General features: G+C 45.7%; 1 protein-coding gene across 1 annotated transcript; it reads left to right on the top strand.

Moving 5' to 3' along the window:
- On the top strand, positions 1-23,737 carry dnah12 (dynein, axonemal, heavy chain 12; the record flags this gene model as incomplete). The annotated part of the gene is made up of 71 exons (XM_079226455.1): positions 1-288; positions 798-987; positions 1,077-1,146; positions 1,244-1,402; positions 1,497-1,689; positions 1,788-1,976; positions 2,061-2,214; positions 2,315-2,406; positions 2,517-2,695; positions 2,974-3,109; positions 3,201-3,326; positions 3,414-3,548; positions 3,938-4,131; positions 4,215-4,458; positions 4,551-4,736; positions 4,823-5,023; positions 5,121-5,315; positions 5,396-5,517; positions 5,603-5,738; positions 5,826-5,972; positions 6,106-6,225; positions 6,404-6,560; positions 6,671-6,843; positions 6,954-7,106; positions 7,190-7,429; positions 7,646-7,891; positions 8,474-8,593; positions 8,709-8,818; positions 8,948-9,131; positions 9,270-9,410; positions 9,494-9,577; positions 9,745-9,933; positions 10,034-10,153; positions 10,322-10,510; positions 10,586-10,737; positions 10,933-11,071; positions 11,202-11,368; positions 11,483-11,738; positions 11,831-12,127; positions 12,585-12,763; positions 12,874-13,066; positions 13,220-13,381; positions 13,469-13,663; positions 14,260-14,393; positions 14,481-14,643; positions 14,721-14,801; positions 15,423-15,599; positions 15,679-15,810; positions 15,906-15,995; positions 16,095-16,235; positions 16,336-16,577; positions 16,669-16,816; positions 16,919-17,064; positions 17,407-17,621; positions 17,706-17,898; positions 17,996-18,188; positions 18,273-18,445; positions 18,901-19,041; positions 19,160-19,318; positions 19,445-19,740; positions 19,997-20,250; positions 20,335-20,475; positions 20,553-20,690; positions 20,766-20,999; positions 21,097-21,285; positions 21,426-21,529; positions 21,631-21,835; positions 21,917-22,054; positions 22,146-22,237; positions 22,343-22,410; positions 23,544-23,737. 71 exons carry the CDS (start codon positions 1-3, stop codon positions 23,735-23,737), a joined length of 11,883 nt encoding a protein of 3,960 aa, XP_079082581.1.
- Between the last annotated feature and the right edge of the window lie 634 nt (positions 23,738-24,371).

The raw sequence follows: 24,371 nt of genomic DNA, 5'->3' as shown, positions 1-24,371 counted from the left end.
ATGGCCGCCTCTCCGGGAGTTTTCACACCCACAGCAGCGAAGGGCATGTCGAAGTTTCCCGTGCTGCCCCCGATCGAAGGTACCCAGGACCGGGTGCAGGTGACCCGGGTGCAGGTGACCCGGGGTGAGGTGACCCAGGGTGAGGTGACCCGGGGTGAGGTGGACCTGGGTGAGGTGGACCTGGGTGAGGTGGTCCGGACCGTGGCAGCGAAGGAGGAGATAGCGGAGAGGATAGCGGTGCAAAAGAAGCTAATGGTGCACAGAAGGAGCAGAGTGGAGCAGGAGCGCGTGCACATGATATTGTATGTTGGTTTTGTGCGTGTGTGTGTGTGTGTGTGTGTGTGTGTCAGTGCCTCAATTATACAGCCACAACTTCTAAGAGGTGTCATTTAATAAATCAAGAAGGCCACTGAGTTTCCCCTGCAATGTGACAGCTTTGTTTGACTGAATTATTAACTATTGTAATAATTATTACAGGGTGTCAAGAGCAATGGAGGCGTACCAACAGAGCAGAGATAGGGGAGCAGTGCGCAGCCAGTCACCAGAACCAGAGCTGCCAGCTTCTGTACGCATGCCAGCTTTCTATACCTGTGCACACATTTGAAGTACAAACGTATATCTGCAAATATTGCACAATTTAATGCGGCATATTTCAATATTTCCTCTACAGATGCAAAGCGAGGATCGGAAGCGTAGGGTAAGATGTGGTGTTTGTTTCTTTTTTATAAAATTTGACCTGTGAAGAGACTACACCCTTAAACCATGGCCTGTTTTTTATTGTTGTGTCCCATTTTCAGTTGAACTACATGTTCAGGAAGCAGTGCGTCGAGAGGCGGCCATTTTCTCCGATCCAGCAACAGTGGCTGGACTCCATCGTCGCCAGAGTCTCGCCCAAGCTTAAAAAAGGCTCGGAGAACAATAAACACCTTCAGGAGCTCTGCAAGGAAGTCAGCGACATCTTCCACGAGACGGTCGTCAAGCACACAGGTAATTGTTGTGTGTGTGTGTGTGTTCTCACAGTAAATGCAGACTTTAGGTGAACCATGTCCTCATTCTGCCATATCCGCTTGCTTCAGTGGACACCATTCTAAAGGATCCACAGACAGGGGGTCCCGTCTCAGACAAACAGACGGCCAGCCCACCAAAGTGAGTTTGTACCGTACACAAATGATTTATCCACAATAACCAGTTGGTCTTTTTAATGCCCCTTTTTGTGTGTTCCATTTCCAATCTTTTTTTGCAGAATTCTTGATTTCTCCCGACCATGGCACGAGAGCTTTATCAGAAGCCGCAAGATGATGAAAACCAACTTGCACATCCTTCATCCGGTCATGCGAACCGTCTTGGAAATTGGCAACGCGATGCTTCGTCCGCTGGTCCTGTTCGATTGGTCAGAATGCAGGTAAGGAAGGAAAGCGCTGCTTAAATGAGCGAGCACACGACTGCTGTTGTTTTTTCACTAGAGGATTTGTTTTTTTAATACATTTTGGCTCCAGTGATCCAGGGCCCATGGTCTGTAAGAGCCTACAAAACAAAATGGCTGTGGAGTGTAATAGGACAGAAACTCGCATCTTGAAGACCTGGTTTCCCAAAGTCATCCACTTATTCAGCAAACACACACTGAAGGAAGTTAAAGAGGAGAATCTGGAGTCCTTCTTTAACTGTGCGTCCACCCTCATCTCCAATCAGGTGAGATGACGCCGGATAGATGCTAGAAATGTATGAAATGCACGGCTTAATGTAGCATTATTTATATGTTCCTTGATTATTCATTTTTCAATTCCCAGTTGAAATCCTTGCTTCAGAAAAGTGTAGAGGAGTTTGTCAGTCTGTTTGATCCAATCAATTGCAACCGCTTGCCCTGCTTCCGTATGGCCTTGATGTTTGACGATGAAAAGATGGAGATTTATCCCACCTTACAAGATCTGGAGGCTTCGGTTTTGGAGATTCTCAATGCCATCACTAACACACTGCAGGTGAGCTTAGTGTGTGAAAGGCATTTAAAGAAGAAGAAAAAATACCACTTTTTGACACTTGATATCGATGACATCGACCCACAGAAAGTACAGACGATCCACTCATGGATGGGGAAAGCCGCGTCTTCGTTCGTGGATGCCAAGGTGCCTGATCACGTGCTCGCTTGGGCTCGGGTCGCCGTGAAGACCGCCGTGTGCAAGAATCTAGAGGAACCTGAGAAACACTTCCAGAACTATGGTGATGCGTTCTAATCCAATAATTCCCTATCATTTCACCCCGTTGATTTTCTATCCATTTATTGCTGACTTCTTTTTTTTTGTTGTGCTTTATTTTGCAGTTGACAACTATGACTGGCTAGTCAATGGAACTGCACAGGCCACAGTGGAGAAGTTCATGGGAGAGGAGCACTCTTTTGATGAGTACACTAAGGTAACGAATCATAAGGTTGAACTAATGCTGCACACATTCTAGACCTATTCTTGCCTTGTTGTGAGTTCATCGGATGACTGTTAAATGTGTAATCTCACCGCTTTTTACAGCAAGTGGAGGAGTTTCGTGTTCTGTCGAAGCAGATTATCAGCCTCGAAGCGAAAGCCCACTTCACGATGGTCCATCTGGACTGTGAAGAGCTGAAACAGGGGCTGGCCAACAAAGCGAAGAACTATGCCGAAATACTTTTGAAGAATGTGATCACCAGCCACCGGGAGCAAAATCTACAGTGAGTCACTTCTGAGCAACATTCTTTAAAGGAGCAGTGTGCAGCATTTAAGGAGCTCTATTGGCAGAAATGGAATGTAATATTACTAACTAAGTTATCTCCAGTGCACGATCACCTGAAAATAAGAAGCATTGTGTTTTTGTTACCTTAGAATAAGCAGTAAATATCCTCTTCAAGGAGCTGGCCGCCAAACGCTACCCGCTGCACCTTTAACACTCTGTCTGTGTTTAATATGCTGTTTTTGTTTTTCTCACAATTCTTCTTGTGTCTATTCGAAGGATCTGCTCTGAATTTGAAACCATCAGAGAGAACGTTCTGAAAGTACCCAAAAGTACAGAAGACATGACTGAGATCATTGATCGCATTAAGTTCACTAAGACAAAGGGTATTGCAGAACTAAATGAAAAGATACAGGTGAACAACTTAAATCTCAAAAAAGAGCATTTTGGGGTTCAGTTATCTCGTATACATTCTAACATGATTTTTCCACATTGCATTGTGACAGGAATCCTTCTGTAGACTCATGTACATCCAGAATGTCCACTTCCTTGAGCCCAAGGATCAGGAGCTTAATGCGACCGTCCTTCTTTGGCCTCAGAAACTCCTTGATGTCTTTGATCTCAGTGATGAGGTAACGCCCTTGTGTCTGCCGACAATACTATATCATGTTTTTTTTTATAAGGACGACCTGATTCTGGACGGCAATGTCCTTTTCTAGGTGATGCAGAAGGCTAAGGTGAAAGGGGAGCAGGAGCTGCTGGCTAAAAGAGAAAGATTGATGGTACAGCTGGAAAAGTTGGGCCGCAGAACAGAGGAGTTCCCACTTTGCTGTGAGCTGGATATGATGCAGCAGGTACAGAGTTGTTGACACTTTCAGATAACCTTGAAGAAATAGTTTTGGAAAATGAAGGTATTCACTTTCTTGCTGAGAGTAAGATAAGAAGATCAATACCACTCTCATGCTTGTCTGTACAATATGAAGCTGTCCAGCAGCCGGTTAGCTTAGCTTAGCATTAAGACCAACAGGGGCTAGACTATCAAGAGACTAACAAGACTATCTCAGTGGTATCTCCCTTTCATAAAATGTCACACAATTCCTTTCAACAAACCTGAAACGTGTCAATGTCAGTACGATGTAAGCAATGATCAGAATTGTACAAAATGATTGTCAAACCTAATTCCAGTGTTGGTTTTCAAGCAATGCAATGGGAAATAATATTCTTGTCATCACTTTTTGGGCAGTATGTAGCAGATGTCAGAACGGTTCAGAAACTTCTCCAGGAGGCTGAGGAGCAGATCGTCTTCATTAACAAAGAAGAGGCTTTTTACAAATGGGACCCGACATGTTACCCAGAAGTTGAGGCCATCAAGCACAGTATCGGACTGTATCAGAAGCTGTTCGGCCTTGTGCTGAAGTGGCAGCGCACACAAAACAGGTCTGATATCAGTTTGATGCTCTGTTGTGTTTCCATCGAAACCTTTAAACCCATATAAACGTTTCTGTCTTCTTTGTGAATAGATGGATGGACGGTTCCTTCCAGGACCTGAACGGCGAAACCATGGAAGCAAAAGTGGACGAGTTCTTTCGGGAAATCTTCAAGACGCTCAGGTTTTTCCAACAGAAGCAGAATAAGGCCGAGCAAGAGATAGAGAAGATTGCTGCCAAGACGAGGAAACGACCTAGTGAGGACGAGCCAAAGAAGCAGCAAAGCCCCACAGTACTTTTGTGCTCCACCGTAGTGGAGCAGATCAAAGAGTTCAAGGTAACTGCCATCTCAAGGGGGCTCATTATAAGACTGGCAGTAAGTGAAGTCTTGCTTGTTGATGCTAAACAACCATTTGTTTGCATCAACAGGACCATATCCCTGTAGTGTCCATCTTGTGCAATCCAGGCATCAGAGCTCGCCACTGGGATCAGATGTCAGAGATAGTGGGGTATGACCTCACTCCTGACTCTGGTACAACACTACGCAAAGTTCTCAAACAGAACTTGGCCCCTTATCTGGAAGAGTTTGAGTCCATCAGCGCTGCTTCTAGTAAAGTACGAACTTTGGCATTTGTGTTTGCTTCTACAGCGTTTGTTAAAACGTAATACTCCATCGATGTGCTGAATGTGTCTCTCGATAGGAGTTTTCTCTGGAGAAGGCTATGCAAACCATGGTGCATGTCTGGGATGGTATGTCTTTCAACCATCAGCCTTACAGGGAGACCGGAGTGTCCATCCTGACTGCATTGGACGAGATTCAGACAATGCTCGATGACCAGATTGTGAAGACTCAGACTATGAGGGGCTCGCCGTTCATCAAACCTTTTGAAAATGAGATCAAAGTGAGTATATCCACCTAAAGATAATCATTTAATTCTCAGTTCGCATGGGAGTTTTGCCAGTCCTGCAGAGATTTACCTGTTTGTTCTGCGACCTTAGCAATGGGAGGAGCGTCTGCTTCGTATCCAGGAAACCATAGATGAATGGCTGAAGGTGCAGGCCCAGTGGCTTTACCTGGAGCCCATCTTCTCCTCTCAGGACATCATGCAGCAGATTCCAGAAGAGGGACGACTTTTCAAAACTGTTGACAAAAACTGGAAAGAGGTCATGAGGCACTGCGTTAAGGACCCTAAGGTAGTCGTCGGGGAAAAGGTTCATAGTGGACGCATTACTCGAAAAGAAGTTTGTGGTAACTGATGATTTTAAAATTGTAGATTCTGCCAGCAACCTCGCTGACTGGTTTGCTCGAGAAATTGCAAGATTCTAACGAGCTCCTGGAACGCATCATGAAAGGACTGAATGCCTATTTGGAAAAGAAGCGTCTCTTCTTTCCACGGTAGACGAAAACCAGTTGCAGTGTTTCTTTTCCAATTGTTGTTATTATCACAGATTTTGATATTGACGACCAACACCGCCGCCAGGTTCTTCTTCTTGTCCAACGATGAAATGCTGGAGATTCTGTCTGAGACCAAGGACCCACTGCGAGTGCAGCCCCATCTGAAGAAATGCTTTGAGGGTATTTCCAAACTGGACTTCCTCCCCAATCTGGATATTCAGGCAAGGCAGTCACACTTTTTGAATATTGTTACATGACACCATGGTTGATGGACCATTTGATTGAATTGCATACTGTTCTCAACACAGGCCATGTATAGCAGCGAGGGTGAGCGTGTTCAGCTAATCCAGAACATCTCCACGTCTGAAGCCAAAGGCGCTGTGGAGAAGTGGCTGGTGCAAGTGGAGGACGTGATGGTTCGCAGTGTCAGAGATGTAGTAGACCGGTCCAGGGTGGTGAGATCACTGTTTCCATACCTCAATTAATACACAGTGATGATTTGTTGTCTCTAATACCATCATGTTGTGTACGGATCATATGATGTGTGAACATAAATCACTGGGTCAGTGAATGTGGGTTTGCTGACAGGCCTACGCTGAGAGTGCACGGAGCCAGTGGGTCAGGGAGTGGCCTGGACAGGTGGTGCTCTGCACCTCGCAGATCTTCTGGACCTTGGAGGTTCATGAAGCCATCAATGCAGGAGCTGATGTACGGCTTTACACCTTTTTCTCAGAAAATTTTACTTGTTTTGTTGGCTTTTCAAATACATGAAGTATGGGTACAAAGCAGAGTCTCACTCCAAAACAAATGACCTCAATTTGTCTTTTTATGAGCGTGACACCATAACAGGACCACCGGATAGTTATTGGGCTTTTGCTCTCTGTAGGGTTTAAAGAACTACTATGAACAACTCCAGAATCAGCTGAAGGACATTGTGGAGCTGGTGAGAGGGAAACTGCCCAAACAAACACGCACCACACTGGGAGCGCTGGTCACCATTGACGTCCATGCCAGGGATGTGGTCTCAGAGCTTATTGAGAAAGGTACCTCATGGCATCGAATGCAGGGTCGACGGTAACAGAGCTTTGCCTCAGTTTAGAAAAGAGCACATGATTGAAAAATCGAAATAGTTGAGGTTTCCTTTTTTTACCAGGTGTATCAAATGAAACAGACTTCCAGTGGCTAGCCCAGCTCCGTTACTACTGGAGCAATGACAATGTTCGCGTTCGCATCATCAACTGTGATGTTAAGTACGCCTACGAGTACCTGGGGAACTCGCCGCGTCTCGTCATCACTCCACTGACTGACAGATGCTACAGAACCCTGGTGAAATATCTGACAAATCGCCTTCTTAAACATGATTGCTCTTTTATGGGAATAACGCTGAGTGAGCGGATATTTCAACATGCAATGAAAAAGCTAATCCCCTGTTTTAGATTGGGGCTTTCTACCTGAATTTGGGTGGTGCGCCCGAGGGTCCAGCTGGAACAGGAAAGACAGAAACCACCAAGGATCTAGCCAAAGCTCTAGCTGTGCAGTGTGTGGTCTTCAACTGCTCTGACGGACTGGATTACCTCGCCATGGGCAAAGTAACACCAGCAGAAATATGTTTTATTCCATCTAATGCAAAAACTGAATTTTAGAACCAATCTTTTGATGCAATTTCTCCTAGTTTTTTAAAGGTCTGGCTTCATCGGGTGCGTGGGCGTGCTTTGATGAGTTCAACCGCATTGAGCTGGAGGTGCTGTCAGTAGTGGCCCAGCAGGTTCTCTGCATCCAGAGGGCCGTCGAGCTGAAGTTGGAGTACTTTGACTTTGAAGGGACCATGCTCAAACTCAATCCCAACTGCTTTGTGTCCATTACAATGAACCCTGGCTATGCAGGACGCTCAGAACTGCCAGACAATCTCAAGGTCTGTACAGTGAACACATTTTTTATCAGGCATTGAATGTTGGCAATGTCAGTTCCCAAAAATATTGTATCTTACTACTTCTATTCTAAATTATACACTGTATTTAATCAATCGTTCTTTTGCACGCCTTCAGTTCAATGTAACATAATAAGTAAGAAGTGTGTGACGGTACAACATTGTCAGTTAGCTAATTGTTCTTTCATTTCTTTGGTGCAGGTGTTGTTCCGAACCGTGGCCATGATGGTCCCCAACTACGCACTGATAGCAGAGATCTCTCTGTATTCATATGGCTTCCTCAATGCCAAACCACTGTCAGTAAAGATTGTGATGACCTACAGGCTCTGCTCCGAGCAGCTCTCCTCCCAGTTCCATTATGATTACGGCATGAGGGCCGTCAAAGCTGTACTTGTGGCTGCAGGAAACCTCAAGCTCAAGTATCCTGATGAGAATGAGGACATACTGGTAACTGTGCTGAACTGAAATGAATGTGTTTGTTAAACTAGCGATGTGTCCTCAGTAGAGTACAGATATCCGCCAGGTGCGTCTAAAACATTTCATATAATCTTATCAAAAACAAAATTAAACTCACCAAGCTGTCTGCCCGAGTAGCAGCAGCTGGGTGGCGGTGATGTACTCAGCTGTTTGAGTTCTCGTAGTTCCGTTAGCTAGTGTGATGCACACAGCTGTGTTATGACTCGTGGCTTCTACCGGCTGGTAGCAGTCAGTCCCTGGCAGTATAAAAACAGGAAATAAAAGGTGTTATGAGAAAGTGTGAGTCACTGCAACCACTTGATTATCCAGCCATTACTGGCCATACAAAGTATTAGGTGGTTTAACTGCAGCAGAATGCGAAATTAGCTGTGGACAGACACTCACTCACGGAGGCACGCAGGCACACATATGATGGAGTTGCATTATCCTCCTGGCGGAAATAATAGTATGAAAGAGTCTATGCTCTATGCCCTAAATATAAACTTATCTTGTTTGTTAATTGTTTTGCCGTTTTTAACCCTCTCACTGTTCTCCACATGTTATAACGTCCAGCTCCTGAGGTCCATAAAGGATGTTAATGAGCCCAAGTTTCTTTCCCATGATATTCCGTTGTTCAACGGAATCACCAGCGATTTGTTCCCGGGCATCTCCCTTCCCGAGGCTGACTATCAGGTCAGATATATTGAATATGATTCTTATTCTATCGTCCTAAGTCTAACAATTGCTGAGCATTTATTAATATTGTCACGTAAATTGTAATCATTGTTTTTTTCCACATCTTTTCTAGCTGTTTCTGGAGGCTGCTAAAGAGTGCTGTGGAAATCACAATTTACAGCCAACACAGGTCTTCTTAGAGAAGATGATCCAGACGTATGAGATGATGATAGTCCGGCATGGGTATGTTGTATTTCAATTTCACTGTCGTCATATTATGATATCCTGTTGAGCATGTTTCCAGTCATGCAGTATACAGCTCAAAGGAAATATTTGATATTGCATGAACATTTCGGGTTTGTTTTGTATCAGGTTCATGCTGGTGGGGGAGCCTTTTGCTGGTAAGACCAAAGTGCTCCACGTTCTCGCTGACACGCTGACTCTCATGAATGAGAAAGGGTATGGTGAGGAGGAGAGGATCATCTTCAGGACATTGAACCCAAAGTCCATCACCATGGGACAGCTCTTTGGACAGTTTGACCTAGTTTCCCATGAGGTAAACCTGCGCCTCTTGAATTGATTCTGCATCTCAGACAAATACAAGATCTGTGTATTTACAGTGTTGATGTAGATCTGGGACACAACAGGTGGCCCTCCCTTCATCTTAGTCTTTTTCCTGTTTCCTCGTTTTTAGTGGACAGATGGGATTGTGGCCAACACATTTCGCGAGTTTGCATCGGCTGAGACACCAGACCGCAAATGGGTGGTGTTTGATGGTCCTATAGATACACTGTGGATTGAGAGCATGAACACTGTGCTGGATGACAACAAAAAGGTACATAATGCACAGTGAATATGTTTGATAAGTTGTATCCATTTGTTTTCACACACCTTTTTTCCCTTTCTCTTTCTCCACAGTTGTGCCTGATGAGTGGTGAGATCATCCAAATGTCCAATCAGATGAGTCTGATTTTTGAAGCAATGGATCTATCGCAGGCCTCGGTGAGTTTACGTTTTTGTAGATTGTCAATTCTTCTGTCTTGAAATGTAACAAAATGCTTGAACCAATGGGAATTCACGATGTACCTACAGCCTGATTGACAGGATGTGATCCGCTATCATAAATACGTCTCCTTTTGGTTTCGTTGGGTTGTTTTCCTCCACCGCAGCCTGCCACAGTGAGTCGATGTGGTATGATCTACATGGAGCCGTCTCAGTTGGGCTGGGAGCCCTTAGTGATTTCCTGGATGAACAACCTCCCCGATGCTCTGCAGAGCCCCGACAACCGCTCCCTGCTGCTGGAGATCTTCCACTGGCTCCTGCCGCCTACCCTCAGGGTACTGCGTAAACACTGCAGAGTAAGGAGCCACCCCGTGCCCAGAAAACAACGAACATCAACAACAAATATCTGTGGAACATTTAGACGTGTTTGTTTAAGTTCCGTCATTTTGTCCACAGGAAGTTGTTTCCACCAGCAACAGTAACACCGTGGTGTCCCTGTGTCGACTGTTTGAGATGCTGCTCGCCGAACCTGTGAAAACGAGTCATGTTGATAAAAATATTCGCACCTGGATCATGGTAAAAACGACAAAAATGATGTTACAATTGTATTTGGAACTGCTCTTTACAAACCTCCCATGCAAATGATTCATGCAATTGTTGATGCAATTCTTTCTGCACCTTTTAGTTCAGTGAAATCATATTTTTCATTATGGCGCCTCCCCCCTTCTTCTTTTATGATTGCAGGCGGCTTTTGCCTTCTCCCTGGTGTGGTCGACGGGCGGCAGCTGCGATGCAGACAGCAGAGAGAAGTTTAGTGAGTTCTTCAGGGTGACCCTGTCTGGACGGACAGATGGACACCCTATCCCCGCCACTGTGGGGAAATGGGAGTGTCCAATGGATGAGAAAGGGCTGGTGTATGACTACTTCTATGAGGTATGGCGCAACGACACCCAGAGGATTGTTTTGAAGTGTTTAAATCCGTTAATCACACTGTAATCTCTTGAATAGTTCAAAGGAAAAGGCAGCTGGCTTCACTGGAATGACGCCATCAAGAATGTCAACCTTGGGGACAAAAGCACCAAAGTGCAAGAGATCATTGTTCCCACGATAGACACAGTCCGCTACACCTACCTCATGGACCTCGGCATCAGATACGGAGTGTTAGTATTCTGGGGGGTCACAGTGGCCCCGATACACACACATTCCTAAAGTGCATTACTGCCTTGAATTATTGATTGACTTCTACTGTGCCTGTGCCACATATTCTACAGAGTGTTTCTTACTTATTTTACCCCTGGTGTTATTAACATTTCATCTGACAAAATCCACTGGTTTCCACTGGTTTCTCTCCTTAGGCCTTTCCTGTTTGTTGGTCCGACTGGCACTGGGAAGTCAGTGTATGTGAAGGAGAAGCTGATGAACAATCTGGACAAAGACCTCTATCTCCCCTTCTTTCTCAATTTTTCAGCTCGCACAAGTTCCAACCAAACCCAGGTCAGCGTTTTTCAGGGATGAAAGAATGTCCGTGCAGAGAGTTTGGGATCGCTAGGACAACATTAGACCGTAATAACTAAGACAGAGCATTTGAAATAGGTGTTGATTCTGTATCTATTGCATCTTCCAGAGTATCATCATGTCCAGGTTAGATAAGAGAAAGAAGGGCGTGTTGGGGCCCCCCATTGGAAAGAAGTGTGTGATCTTTGTCGATGACATGAACATGCCTGCACTGGAACAGTTTGGAGCACAGCCTCCTGTGGAGCTTCTTCGGCAGTATATAGACCATGGAAACTGGTATGAACCACCCACTGTTGGATGCCAATTTAATATCCAAATAAGAGAACGATAATAAAGGAAGAGGAGTATGATTACTGCGTTAGAGAAGCTGATGTAATTATTCTCTGGCAGGTATGACCTGAAGGATACCTCCAGGATCTCTCTTGTTGACCTCCAGCTCATCTCCGCCATGGGCCCCCCAGGTGGCGGGAGGAATGCTGTGACACCCCGCTTTCTGCGGCACTTCAACATTGTTAGCATCAACGCCTTCAGCGATGACACCATGGTTCGCATCTTCTCCAGCATAGTGGCCTTCTATCTCAAAAACAACGAATTCCCGCCGGAATATTTCACCATTGGCAACCAAATAGTGACAGCGACAATGGAAGTGAGTCGCCCGGAAAAACACATAATGATATCACAGGAACTGACAAAATTAATGTTTTTTCTTTATCAATCGATGCGTTTCAATTCCCAAAGGTATATAAGAAAGCCGTGGAGAATCTGCTTCCAACTCCAGCCAAGTCCCACTACACCTTCAACCTGCGGGACTTCTCGCGCGTCATCCAAGGCTGCCTGCTGCTGAAGAAGGACTCGCTGGAGAACAAGCGCACGATGATACGCTTGTTTGTTCACGAGGTCTTCCGCGTCTACTACGACCGCCTGGTGGATGACAAAGATCGAGCGTGGCTCTACGAGCTGATGAACAATATCCTCAAAGATCACTTCAAAGAGTCCTTTGACCAGGTGTTCGATCACCTGAAGCAAAGCGGCAAAGTAAGTAGTGCCATGTGCCATTTCACATAATAATAATAATTGATTAACTGAACATCATGCTGTTGAAGAAGACTTGAAACTAGAGAATTTGGGACATGAGCTCATGTTTACAATGTTTACTGAGGGAATAAATCAAGAGAGAAGTAGTCATTTTCTATCGACTGCTATACAACCAGAGGAGTCACCCCTGGTGGTCAGGATAGAGAATGCAGCTTTAACACATGAAGCATAGACTTCAAATCAACCAGAGGAGTCGCCCCCTGGTGGTCAGTAGAGAGGATGCAAGTTTGAGGCACTTCAGTATTGCCTTCACTTTTCAGATTTGGAGGTTGCTGCCTGATTTCTACTTCTTGCTGAATAAGATGTTATATATGTATTTTTTGGGATATGTAGATATGAAACGAATAATACAATATATATATTTTAATATGTGGCATGCATTTTCATCCTTTCTCAGCTGGTTGAGGAAGACATGCGGAGTCTTCTGTTTGGTGACTACATGAACCCCGACCAGGAGGATGATGAACGCTTGTACGCTGAGGTGCCCTCAATGGAAAGCTTTTCTGAAGTGGTGCAGTCGTGTCTCGACGAATACAACCAGATGCACAAGAACCGCATGAACCTCGTCATCTTTCGGTAAAAAATCTTCGGTATTATAGAGTCAATCTAACTACATGCGCTGGAAAAATATTCATATTAGCCTATTTTTTGTTAAATGTTAAAATCCTAATGTCTGCATGATGTAGCTACGTCCTGGAGCACCTGTCCCGCATCAGCCGTGTGTTGAAGCAGCCGGGAGGCAATGCCCTGCTGGTGGGAGTGGGAGGCAGCGGGCGCCAGTCCATCACCCGTCTGGCCACGTCCATGGCTCACATGACCATGTTCCAGCCGGAGATCTCCAAGAGCTATGGCATCATTGAGTGGAGAGACGACCTCAAGGTCAGCCTTTAGGTGTCGGACATACACTTCTGCGTCCTGTAATTCTTGATGCATTACATTCTGGTCTCTGCTTACGATTCTTTTTGCCTTTTTCAAAACGTCCGTGGAAGATTCTTTTAACATTTCTCTGTGTATCTTCAAATAATACTTTAGATGCTGCTGAAAAAGGCCGGGGTGAAAGGTCAGAAGACGGTGTTCTTGCTGACTGACGCTCAGATCAAAGATGAGGCTTTTCTGGAAGACGTGGACAGTGTCCTGAACACAGGAGAGGTGCCCAATCTGTTCGCCATCGACGAGAAGCAGGAGATCATGGAGGTAGGTCGCCAGAAACTGCACTTATATCCTCGTTGGGCAATGTATACCTTGTTTAAATGTGTGTGCAATGTGTCCCTCTCCCTCCAGACAGTGCGTCCCATCGCCCAGGCCGGCAACAAGAATTTGGAGTTGAGTCCCTTGACTCTGTTCGCCTTCTTCGTGGCACGCTGCCGAGAGAACCTTCACATCGTCGTGGCCTTCAGTCCGATTGGAAACGCCTTTCGGAATCGCCTGCGGCAATTTCCATCGCTCATCAACTGCTGCACCATTGACTGGTTCCAGGTGCTGTACAGGCTTTAGGAACTAATGATGGCGTATAGTTTGTACATCATCTTCAGTAAAAATATACTGCGTTTGACCGACACAGAAAAAAACGTCTCTCTATGTTGGACAGTCATGGACAGTCATGTGTTGGAGATGAAAAGAAACACCTGGATTTGATATTGAAAATATTATACTATATGTTATTTGATCATGAATTGATTATCATAAATATTTGAATATTACATAGGCCTATTTATGTTTAAATGATATTCACAAATACCTCTTGCTCTGGTGCGAATGGATCTCCATGATGTGTAGAGAGATGAGCCCCTTGAATTTCCACCCAAAATGCTGTCAAAACGTTCCTTTATAATTGCCAACGCAGCCTCTATAATTCCCCAAAAAGCAGAGAAGCTGATTCGAACAGAACTAATGTGATCACGTGACCCTTTTTCTTGACAAATTACAGACATGGCAGATTCACACGGGATTAGACTCACAGATGACCTTTGCAGTTATTACACATTACCAGAGTGCTGTAGTTTGGCTGATAGATGCTGCTCCACACAGTCCGTCCCTGTCCCCGTCCTCACTGTAGTTTCTCCCCTCTGCAGCCGTGGCCGGAGGAAGCTCTGGAGCGAGTGGCCAACTCCTTCCTGGGCTCGCTAGAGATGAGTGAGAACGAGCGACAGGAGGTCGTCCCCATCTGCAAAACATTCCACACGTCTGCCAAGCAACTCTCACTGAGGTAAAAGACATGGTTTATTTATAACCTTGTATGTATATTCAGAGGTGAATTATGAGTCCTTAATTACGCTGTTGATTTTCATGGCAGGTTCCTGTCTGAGTTGGGTCGCCATAACTACGTGACACCCACGTCCTACCTGGAGCTGATTGCAGCTTTCCGGCTGCTACTCACTCAGAGGAGAGAGAATGTGATGAAAGCCAAACAGCGGTACACCAACGGTCTGGATAAACTGGCCTTTGCTGAATCTCAGGTACATGCGGCACTATTTCCAGCATTTTTCTTTTATGATTTAAATGTTCAACTCAATTTCTCGATGTCTACCTGCAGGTCGGTGAGATGAAGATAGAGCTTATAGACCTGCAGCCCAAACTGGAACAGGCAAAGATAGACAACAACAAAATTATGAAGGTGAATGCATTTTAAACCTCGAGCATTTTTATATAAATGATAAATCAATATGTTCCCAATTCCCAACAGTAACAACAGCCTTATTTATAAATCGTAGAAAAGAGCCAATTTGTGCATAATTTAACATTTCCGGACCATTTTTACTGTCATTTCCGCATCACCTTAGGTTATCTTGAACAGGTAAACCACATATTTAGAAGAGATATATACGCTTTATAAGGCACAGCTTTTTTTTTTGCATGTGTTATTGAAAAATACTCATGTCTAGTTTTTCACTTCTTGTTTTATTGTGTTTTTTACTGTGTTTTTTAAACTGTACAGCACTTTGTGACCTCTTTTGTCTGCGAAATGTGCTTTATAAATACAATTATTATATTATATAGTTCTTTTAATTTCTTCTCATCGGTGAAACAAACAGAATGTACGCTCGCCTTTAATATTAGAGCTAATGTCATAACAATACAAACATTCAGGTTCCCTCATGTGGCTAAAAGTCCACTGCAGAAATAAATGTTGAAAAAAAGACTATGGAAAGAAAATCTTCAAAAAAATCTTTGGTGTTTGTGAATGACTGACCTGTACAGTGTATATATACTGAATGTTTGATGTGACGACTCTTAGGTGATTGAAGTGGAGTCCGTAGAGGTGGAAGCCAAAAGTAAAATTGTCCGTGTTGATGAGGAGGCGGCGACCATAAAAGCCAAGGAGGCCGGGGCTCTGAAGGAAGAGTGTGAGAGCGAATTGGCCAACGCCATCCCCGCCCTGGAGGACGCCCTCTCGGCCTTGGACACGCTGAAGGTGAGCGCCGTTCAGTCGAGCCACTCAAGCCATCGCAGTTTAGACGGCTGATTAAGTCGAGCTGCCTGCCTGTTTTCAGCCCTCTGACGTCACAATCGTGAAGGCGATGAAAAATCCTCCTTCGGGGGTGAAGCTGGTGATGTCGGCCGTGTGCGTGATGAAGGATATAAAGCCGGATAAGATCGCTGACCCGGCTGGGACTGGAAAAAAGGTTAGACAGAGGGGGAAAAAATCTCATAAATAAATCAAACATTACAAGGTATAGAGACATCGTGATGAGTAATGTGTTTTCTGTATTTTGTTTAGGTTTTCGACTACTGGGGTCCAAGCAAGAAGCTACTGGGTGACATGAACTTTTTACGAGATCTTAGAGAATACGACAAGGACAATATTCCTGTAAGTGACAGGAAAGATACATTCTTAATTTATTCTTAAAAAAGTATAAATGCCACTTGTATCCTCCTCTGAATAACGCCTCTACTTTTCCTTTTTCAGTTATCTGTGATGCAAAAAATCCGTCGGGAGTACGTGACCAATCCTGACTTTGACCCCAGTATTGTGGCCAAAGCTTCCTCTGCAGCAGAGGGCCTGTCCAAGTGGGTCAAAGCAATGGAGATGTACGACAGGGTGGCCAAGGTGCAGTGTTTCTGGCTCTGCATGAACGTGTTTCTCTCGACTGGTCCTGCATTCAAACGCATGCTTCAATTCATTCTGTGACCTTCGTTTGGGTCTTAAGGTCGTGGCTCCAAAGAAGGCCAACCTCGCGGAGGCGCAGGAGTCCCTGGCCGCCATCATGGCCGTGCTGGACCAGAAGCGGGCCGAGCTCAAGGAGGTCGAGGACCGCCTGGCCGCCCTTCAGAAAACCTTCGAGGAGAAGACGGAGGAGAAGGCCCAGCTGGAGATCCAGGTGGACTTGTGTGCCAGGAAGCTGGAGAGGGCTGTGAAGCTCATCGGTGGCCTGGGCGGAGAGAAGACCAGGTCGGGATGATGCCCACTCATGTTCTGTTGTTATATTCTTCAAATCAGATAATTACAATGTGCCATTAACTGGATGGATCTCTGTCATTAGATGGTCCAAGGCAGCCGATGACCTGCAGAGCACGTATGACAACCTGACGGGAGACGTTCTCATCTCCGCCGGGGTCATCGCCTATCTGGGGGCCTTCACTGCTGGCTTCAGGCAGGACTGCACCAAGTCCTGGACCAAGCTCTGCCAAGTAGTCCTCCGGTTCTCTATAAGGACAAGCTACGCTCTTTGAGTTCAGACATATTTAATGGCTTATTATCTTTCTCTTTCACCTTTCTCTCGATATCTCTAGTCTCAGAACATTCCATCAGCAGACGACTTCTCTCTCAGCAAGACTCTGGGAGATCCCATTAAGATCCGGGCCTGGAACATCGCAGGCCTTCCTAGTGACTCTTTCTCCATCGACAATGGTGTCATCGTCAGTAATTCACGTCGATGGTGAGTCTGTACTGCTGACATCTTTAATTCACTACTTACTGCTCATACGTTTGAGAACAACATTCCTAAAGGGACAGTTCACCCCTAAATCAAAAATACCTTGCCTAGTTTTGGAGATATCAGCCGTAGAAATGTCTGCCTTCTCTCCAAAAAGATACACATATATTTATTTTAACCGTGGTCATACATGAAACTGCTCACAACAGGTGATGTGGATGATAGATTTCTTGAAAGAGACGTTGCTGTTGGGTTTTTCAAATGTATTTTTTGACGCTTTGTGCCATACGTCCCTTCGGCTAACACTGGGCAATTAACACCAAAACAATGTGTGTGTACTCGTAGGCCCCTGATGATCGACCCTCAGGGTCAGGCCAACAAGTGGGTGAAGAATTCAGAGAAAGACAACAACCTGAATGTAATCAAGCTCACAGACGGCCTCTACATGAGGACTCTGGAGAACTGCATTCAGTTTGGAACACCGTTGCTGCTGGAAAATGTAGGAGAGGAGCTGGACCCCTCGCTGGAGCCACTGCTGGTCAAACAAACCTTCAAACAAGGTGCTGGGAATGGGAAATGCATGAAAAAAAACTGATAACTGAAAGAAAATAAATCTAATATAAAGAACTTTTCGTTTCACCCAGGCGGTGTGGATTGCATCCGGCTCGGGGAAAGCGTGATCGAGTACTCCTGCGATTTCCGTTTCTACATCACCACTAAGCTGAGGAACCCGCACTACCTCCCAGAACTGGCCACCAAGGTGTCCCTGCTCAATTTCATGATCACCCCGGAGGGCTTGGAGGACCAGCTGTTGGGGATTGTAGTTGCCAAAGAGAGGTAGCGCCCATGAAACCTTCACGCTGGTTTGCCACAGTGCTTCGCAATCGCTTCTTTTTTTCCGAGTGTCGTTTTCCGCTTTGTCTCTTTTTTACAGGCCGGAACTGGAAGAGGAGAGGAACGCTCTCATCCTGCAGTCGGCTGCCAATAAGAGGCAGCTGAAGGAGATCGAGGACAAGATCCTGGAGACGCTGGGGTCTTCCGAGGGAAATATCCTGGAGAACGAGAGCGCCATTCAGATTCTGGACTCCGCAAAGATCATGTCCAATGAGATTAGCAAGAAGCAGCAGGTGTGGACATTGCACGAATAACGATTGTGAGGACGATGAGTCCGATATGTGGTAATCTAACGTCATGTTTTACACGTTTCACAGATTGCAGAGACGACGGAGATCAAGATAGCGGAGTCTAGAGAGGGTTACAGAGACATTGCCAAGCACTCCTCCATCCTGTTCTTCAGCATTGCTGATCTGACCAACATAGACCCCATGTACCAGTACTCTCTCAGCTGGTTTGTCAACCTCTACACTAACTCCATACAAGACAGGTGAGTGATGCACAGCATCCTGTGTCCCCCAAAAAGGTCACAGTTTAGAAATGATCTCCAACTGTTGTGCATAAACACAGGCTTGGATGTCACACGTTTAACAAAGAGGAGGATTCATGCAGCAACTAACTTTTTATTTGGATATCCAGCTCAGTTCTTGTCTCAAGAGGTCAAAAAGCCAGCAAACTATGTCTGAGCTACAATAATGGCTGCTTTATTAACATTCTGAGACAACAGCTGTAAGTGAGAGGGACTTGTAGAGCTGCAGATGTTCCCTGCAAACACCTGAAATCTGCATTTGTGTGCTATAACACCACACGTTTCAATTGTGGATATTATGCATGTTAAACTCCCCACTGACATCTGACATGAACCTTTAGCATTGGCTTAAATAACGGATCGGAGTTGGTCTGTGTTCATCTGAAGCTTCCTGTGTTTCGCCTTTTATTCTACAGCAACAAGTCGAAGATCCTGGAGCGTAGGCTTCGAAACCTGAACGATCACTTCACCTACAGCCTGTACTGTAACGTCTGCCGCTCTCTGTTTGAGAGGGACAAGCTCCTCTTCTCCTTCGTCCTCTGCTGCAACCTCCTCCTGTAAGTGGTCGAAGGTCGAATTAATTATATTATTACAATTTGATTTCAGCTTTTAACCACATGCTCAGATGAAGACTTACTATGTGAATGTGTGCGGTCCTCTTCTCTATCCACTCAGTGCTAAAAAGGAGATTGCATACTCTGACTTCATGTTCTTCCTGACGGGAGGAGTGGGGCTGCAGAACACCGTCGCTAACCCCGACCCCAGCTGGCTTCAGGACAAGAGCTGGGATGAGACCTGCAGAGCCAGTGAACTGTCTGGCCTACAAGGAATAAAGTAAAACGCATCACTCACTCAACCCAAAATGTTTTTTTTATGACTTTATGTCTGCAACTTCCCTGTCCTGTTGTCGTGAATTCCCTTCGACTAATGGGGTGAATCGATGTATTATTTATTCCACAGAGAGGCTTTCATCAAAAGCCCAGAAGGCTTTAAAACTATTTATGACAGCAAAGAACCGAGCAACATTCCTCTGCCCGCTCCGTGGTGTGAACAACTCAATGACCTGCAGAAGATAATCATTGTTCGCTGTCTCAGGCCGGACAAGATTGTTCCGGCTGTGACTAAATATGTAACTGGCAAACTGGGGAAGAAGTTTGTCCAGCCCCCTCCCTTTGACCTGAGTAAGAGCTACCTGGACTCCAACTCCACCGTCCCACTCGTGTTTGTGCTGTCTCCGGGAGCTGATCCCATGGCTAGTAAGTCCCTACAGTCCCACTGATTAACAGTCAAGGTTCCATACAATGCATTAGAAACTAGAAAGATGCACTCAGGAGTGCAGATCTCTGACAGGTGTTTCTGCAACTGTTTTGAGAAACCACGAGAGGTATGCAGCCATAACTGGCCACCCAAAATATGATGCAGTTTGCTGCAGCAGAATGTAAAGTTTGCCGTGGACAGACACGAAGACGCACACTCACTCACAACACACTCACTAACAGCATCCCTCCGCAGGCTTACTGAAGTTTGCCAGTGACAAGAACATGGGCGGTGCCAAGTTCCAGTCCATCTCTCTGGGGCAGGGCCAGGGACCCATCGCGGCCAAAATGATGTCCACGGCCATGCAGGAGGGCACCTGGGTGTGTTTGCAGAATTGTCACCTGGCCGTTTCCTGGATGTCCAGCTTGGAGAAAATCTGTGAGTACTTCAGTCCAGCAACTTGCCACCCAGACTTCCGCCTCTGGCTCACAAGCTACCCTTCACCCAAGGTAAAGCTCAACGCACATAAATGACCAATGAGACAATGATGTGTTCCGGTCATAGCTCTGAAGAAACGTCCTCTCTGATATCAGTTTCCAGTGACCATCCTGCAGAACGGGGTGAAGATGACAAACGAGCCTCCAACAGGACTCCGACTCAACCTGCTGCAGTCTTACCTGTCAGATCCCGTTTCGGACCCAAACTTCTTCACGAGCTGCCCCGATAAAGAGCTGGTGAGAAGAAGAATTATCTTGTATTCATTCCAGAGGAGAAGGAGAAGGACGTCCTTTGACTTGGTTTTCTCCACTAGATTTGGGAGAAGCTCCTGTATGGACTGTGTTTCTTCCACGCTCTCGTTCAGGAGAGGAAGAAGTTCGGCCCACTGGGCTGGAATATTCCCTACGGCTTCAACGAGTCCGACCTGCGGATCAGCATCAGACAGCTGCAGGTATTCATTCAGAGTTTCACTGGCCACGTTTCCACGTGACGAGAATCTAACGATGTGAGTTGTCTTCTTCTTCAGCTGTTTGTGAATGAATACGACGAGGTGCCCTTCGAGGCCATAACTTACCTGACGGGGGAGTGTAACTATGGCGGCCGTGTGACAGACGACTGGGACAGGCGGCTCCTGATGACCACCTTGATCGACTTCTACAACCAGGACATCATCGAGAAACCCCGCTACCCTTTCTCGCCGAGCGGCGAATACTTTGCCCCTCCGAAATCGAGCTACGACAACTACGTTGTATTCATCAAGGTAAAGCCAACAGAGATGAATATATAAATATGTGTTTGTATTCTTTTCCCTCTGTAATGACTTCCAGCTGATTAATATGATCTCTGTTGCGCTCCAGGAGCTTCCGTTGAGCCAGCATCCCGAGGTGTTTGGGATGCATGAAAACGTAGACATTTCTAAAGATCTCCAGCAGACAAAGCTGCTGTTTGATTCGCTGCTGCTCACCCAGGGAGGAGGGGCTAAAGGAGGGGCAAGCTCCGGGAGTGACAACGCGCTGTTCGACATCGCGAAGGACATCCTTAATGAGGTACAAACTAATCAAACCGCCTCATCATTTGTGCATCTTTTCATGGGAAATACCTTCCAATAAAGTGCCACATTTATGTTGGTGTTTCCTTGACATTGGTTGTAATCTTCATGCACACTTGCTTACTTCCCTCCATGCAGCTTCCAGCTAATTTCGACACAGAAGCGACGCTCTTGAAGTTCCCGGTGCTCTACGAGGAAAGCATGAACACTGTGCTTGTCCAAGAGATGGAGCGCTACAACACGTATGGACGAGCGGCTCCGTGCGGACATTTAAGAAACACTGCGCATCATCACCTGGATGATCTAACTGCTGTTTTTGTCTTCTTCTCTCTCTCTCTCTCAGGCTGTGCAGTACGATCCGTGTGAGCCTGAAGAATCTGTTGAAGGCCATCAAGGGTTTGGTGGTGATGGATGCCGAGCTGGAGGCCGTCGCGGGCTGTTTGATAGTGGGAAAGGTCCCAGAGAAATGGGCCAAGTGCTCTTACCCCAGCCTCAAGCCTTTGGGCAGCTACATTGCTGACTTTCTCTCAAGGCTCAAGTTTTTGCAGGTGAGAGCGCTTAAAAAAAGGACAATTTACATGAGCAGGATTAAATGGGATTACATCACTTTTCGTTTCCGTGCCTCGTAGGATTGGTGCGACACCAGGAAACCCAACGTGTTCTGGCTGTCTGGGTTCTTCTTCACCCAGGCCTTCCTCACTGGGGCCACGCAGAACTACGCCAGGAAGTACCACATCCCCATCGACCTACTCGTCTTTGATTTTCAGGTCAAAAGATGCACGCTTTGTGTTCCCTCTGTCTCTACCTGAAAGATATGCTCACGACGCTCAAAGTAGTTCCTGTGTTCTCTTCTTGCAGGTTCTCGCTATTGACGAGTCGGACGCAGCGCCTGAAGACGGCGTTTACGTTAACGGGTTGTTTCTGGATGGAGCTCGATGGGACGTAGGAAGGTAGATGTTCATACTTGGGTTATTTCTCATAAAATAATTATACACTGCGATAGTGAAGTGCAAGAAGACTTGATAAAAACCGTATATTGTTTGTCTGCCTATCAGGGGAGTTCTGGTTGAGCAGAACCCCAAAGTCCTGTTTGACGTGATGCCAATCATCTGGATAAAACCCAGTAAGTAAATACTTTGCTGTCAAATGTACATCAGATGAAATGTTCATGTTCCAAGGAGTCTATTTCAAACACATTATTGTCCACTTGTAACTATTTTATACCTTCACATGTTCCGTCCGTTCATTTCGTGATCTCTGAAACACCTGGAGGGGAATTTCTTAACATTTAGAACAGACGTCCACCCGGACCAGAGACGGTATTTAAGTAGTGGCCGTGGTCATCGTCACATCCCCTGTTGCCGTTGCCATCTTGCAATACAGTCGTCACCATGTTGGCTTTTTTTGCATGAATGGAAGTAACCACATTAGAAATTCGGAGTCGGGACTTAAAGACGACGTATGCATCTCTGGTAGCTGCAGCGTCCTGTCAATCACCTTGTAGCCCCGCCTTAAAGCATCCTCTGTGTTATGGTCTGTTTGACTCTAAATGACCATAATTTACTAAATGAACATCATTCTGTATTCAAGAAGACTTGAAACTAGAGATTGAGACATAAACTCATGTTTACAATGTTTACTGAGGGAATAAATCAAGAGAGAAGTCGAGTCATTTATATAGGCTTCTATACAACCAGAGGAGTCTCCCCCTGGTGGTCAGGAGAGAGAATGCAGCTTTAACGCATGAAGCATAGACTTCTATACAACTAGAGGAGTCACCCCCTGGTGGTCAGGAGAGAGAATGCAGCTTTAAGACATGAAGCATAGACTTCTATACAACCAGAGGAGTCGCCTCCTGATGGTCAGGAGAGAGAATGCAGCTTTAACGCATGAAGCATAGACTTCTATACAACCAGAGGAGTCACCCCCTGGTGGTCAGGAGAGAGAATGCAGCTTTAACTCATGAAGCATAGACTTCTAGACAACCAGAGGAGTCACCTCCTGGTGGTCAGGAGAGAGAATGCAGCTTTAACGCATGAAGCATAGAGTCTATACAACCAGAGGAGTCACCCCCTGGTGGTCAGGAGAGAGAATGCAGCTTTAATGCATGAAGCATCTACTTCTATACAACCAGAGGAGTCGCCTCCTGGTGGTCAGGAGATAGAATGCAGCTTCAACCACGAGGTGAAAGTTCTAGTTTCCTCTTCACTTTCCTGACTCTCTGCTTCGTCTCTTTGCTTCCTTCTCTCCCTGCAGCTGAAAAGAAGAGCATGGATGAGGCTCAGCAGCTGTACGTCTGCCCTGTCTACAAGACCAGCGAGAGGAAGGGCACCCTCTCCACCACAGGCCACTCCACTAACTTTGTCATTTCAATGGTGTTGCCCACTGGCCGGCAGCCTCAGCACTGGATAAAGCGCGGCGTTGCCATGCTCTGCCAGCTGGACGACTGAAATCTGACAACAAACTGTTTAAGACTCGAGCACTTTTATGGTTTCAACACTGTGATGCTTTTTTATTATTATTCTCTGTCCATTCACAATGCAAAACATATTAAACATGACAACTGTGTGTGATCACATACGCGTTTCAAAGCTATTGGCCGTGTTTGTGGATAGTTTTGAGTGTTATAGAGAGGTGCACAATGAGCTTTTCAGTTCAAATGCCAACACAATACAAAACTAGACCGACATAAACTAGATCTGACATCATTTCCACAATAAAACAAACAAAATGTGCCTCAGACACACCGTGGCATTTCAATAGAAAACTATGAGAACATTTACCTTTTAATCCAAAGTAGGTTCTGATGTGGTTCCAAAACAAGCATAAAAAATGAAACAAATAGTTTTTTATTACGTTTAACAAGCCTTAGAAACATGAAGCCTTTTATTTCTTCACACAACGCACATGTTTTCCGTACTTTGAGCTGCCGGCCTACAGCGTATGTACAGTAAATATCAACGCGCCACTTGTACCGGTTGAGTTTTTTACACCAGTCAACAAGAATAATGTTCTGGCACCGCGCCGGGCGAGCGTGTAAAGCATTGCTGCTGGAACACATTCACAGACATCGACGTGGCCGTA

This window comes from Taurulus bubalis (genome assembly GCF_910589615.1).
Source record: "Taurulus bubalis genome assembly, chromosome: 11".
In the NCBI taxonomy this organism is placed as follows: domain Eukaryota; kingdom Metazoa; phylum Chordata; class Actinopteri; order Perciformes; family Cottidae; genus Taurulus; species Taurulus bubalis.
Note: the sequence above shows the minus strand (reverse complement) of the source record. Positions and strands in the feature narration are given on the sequence as shown.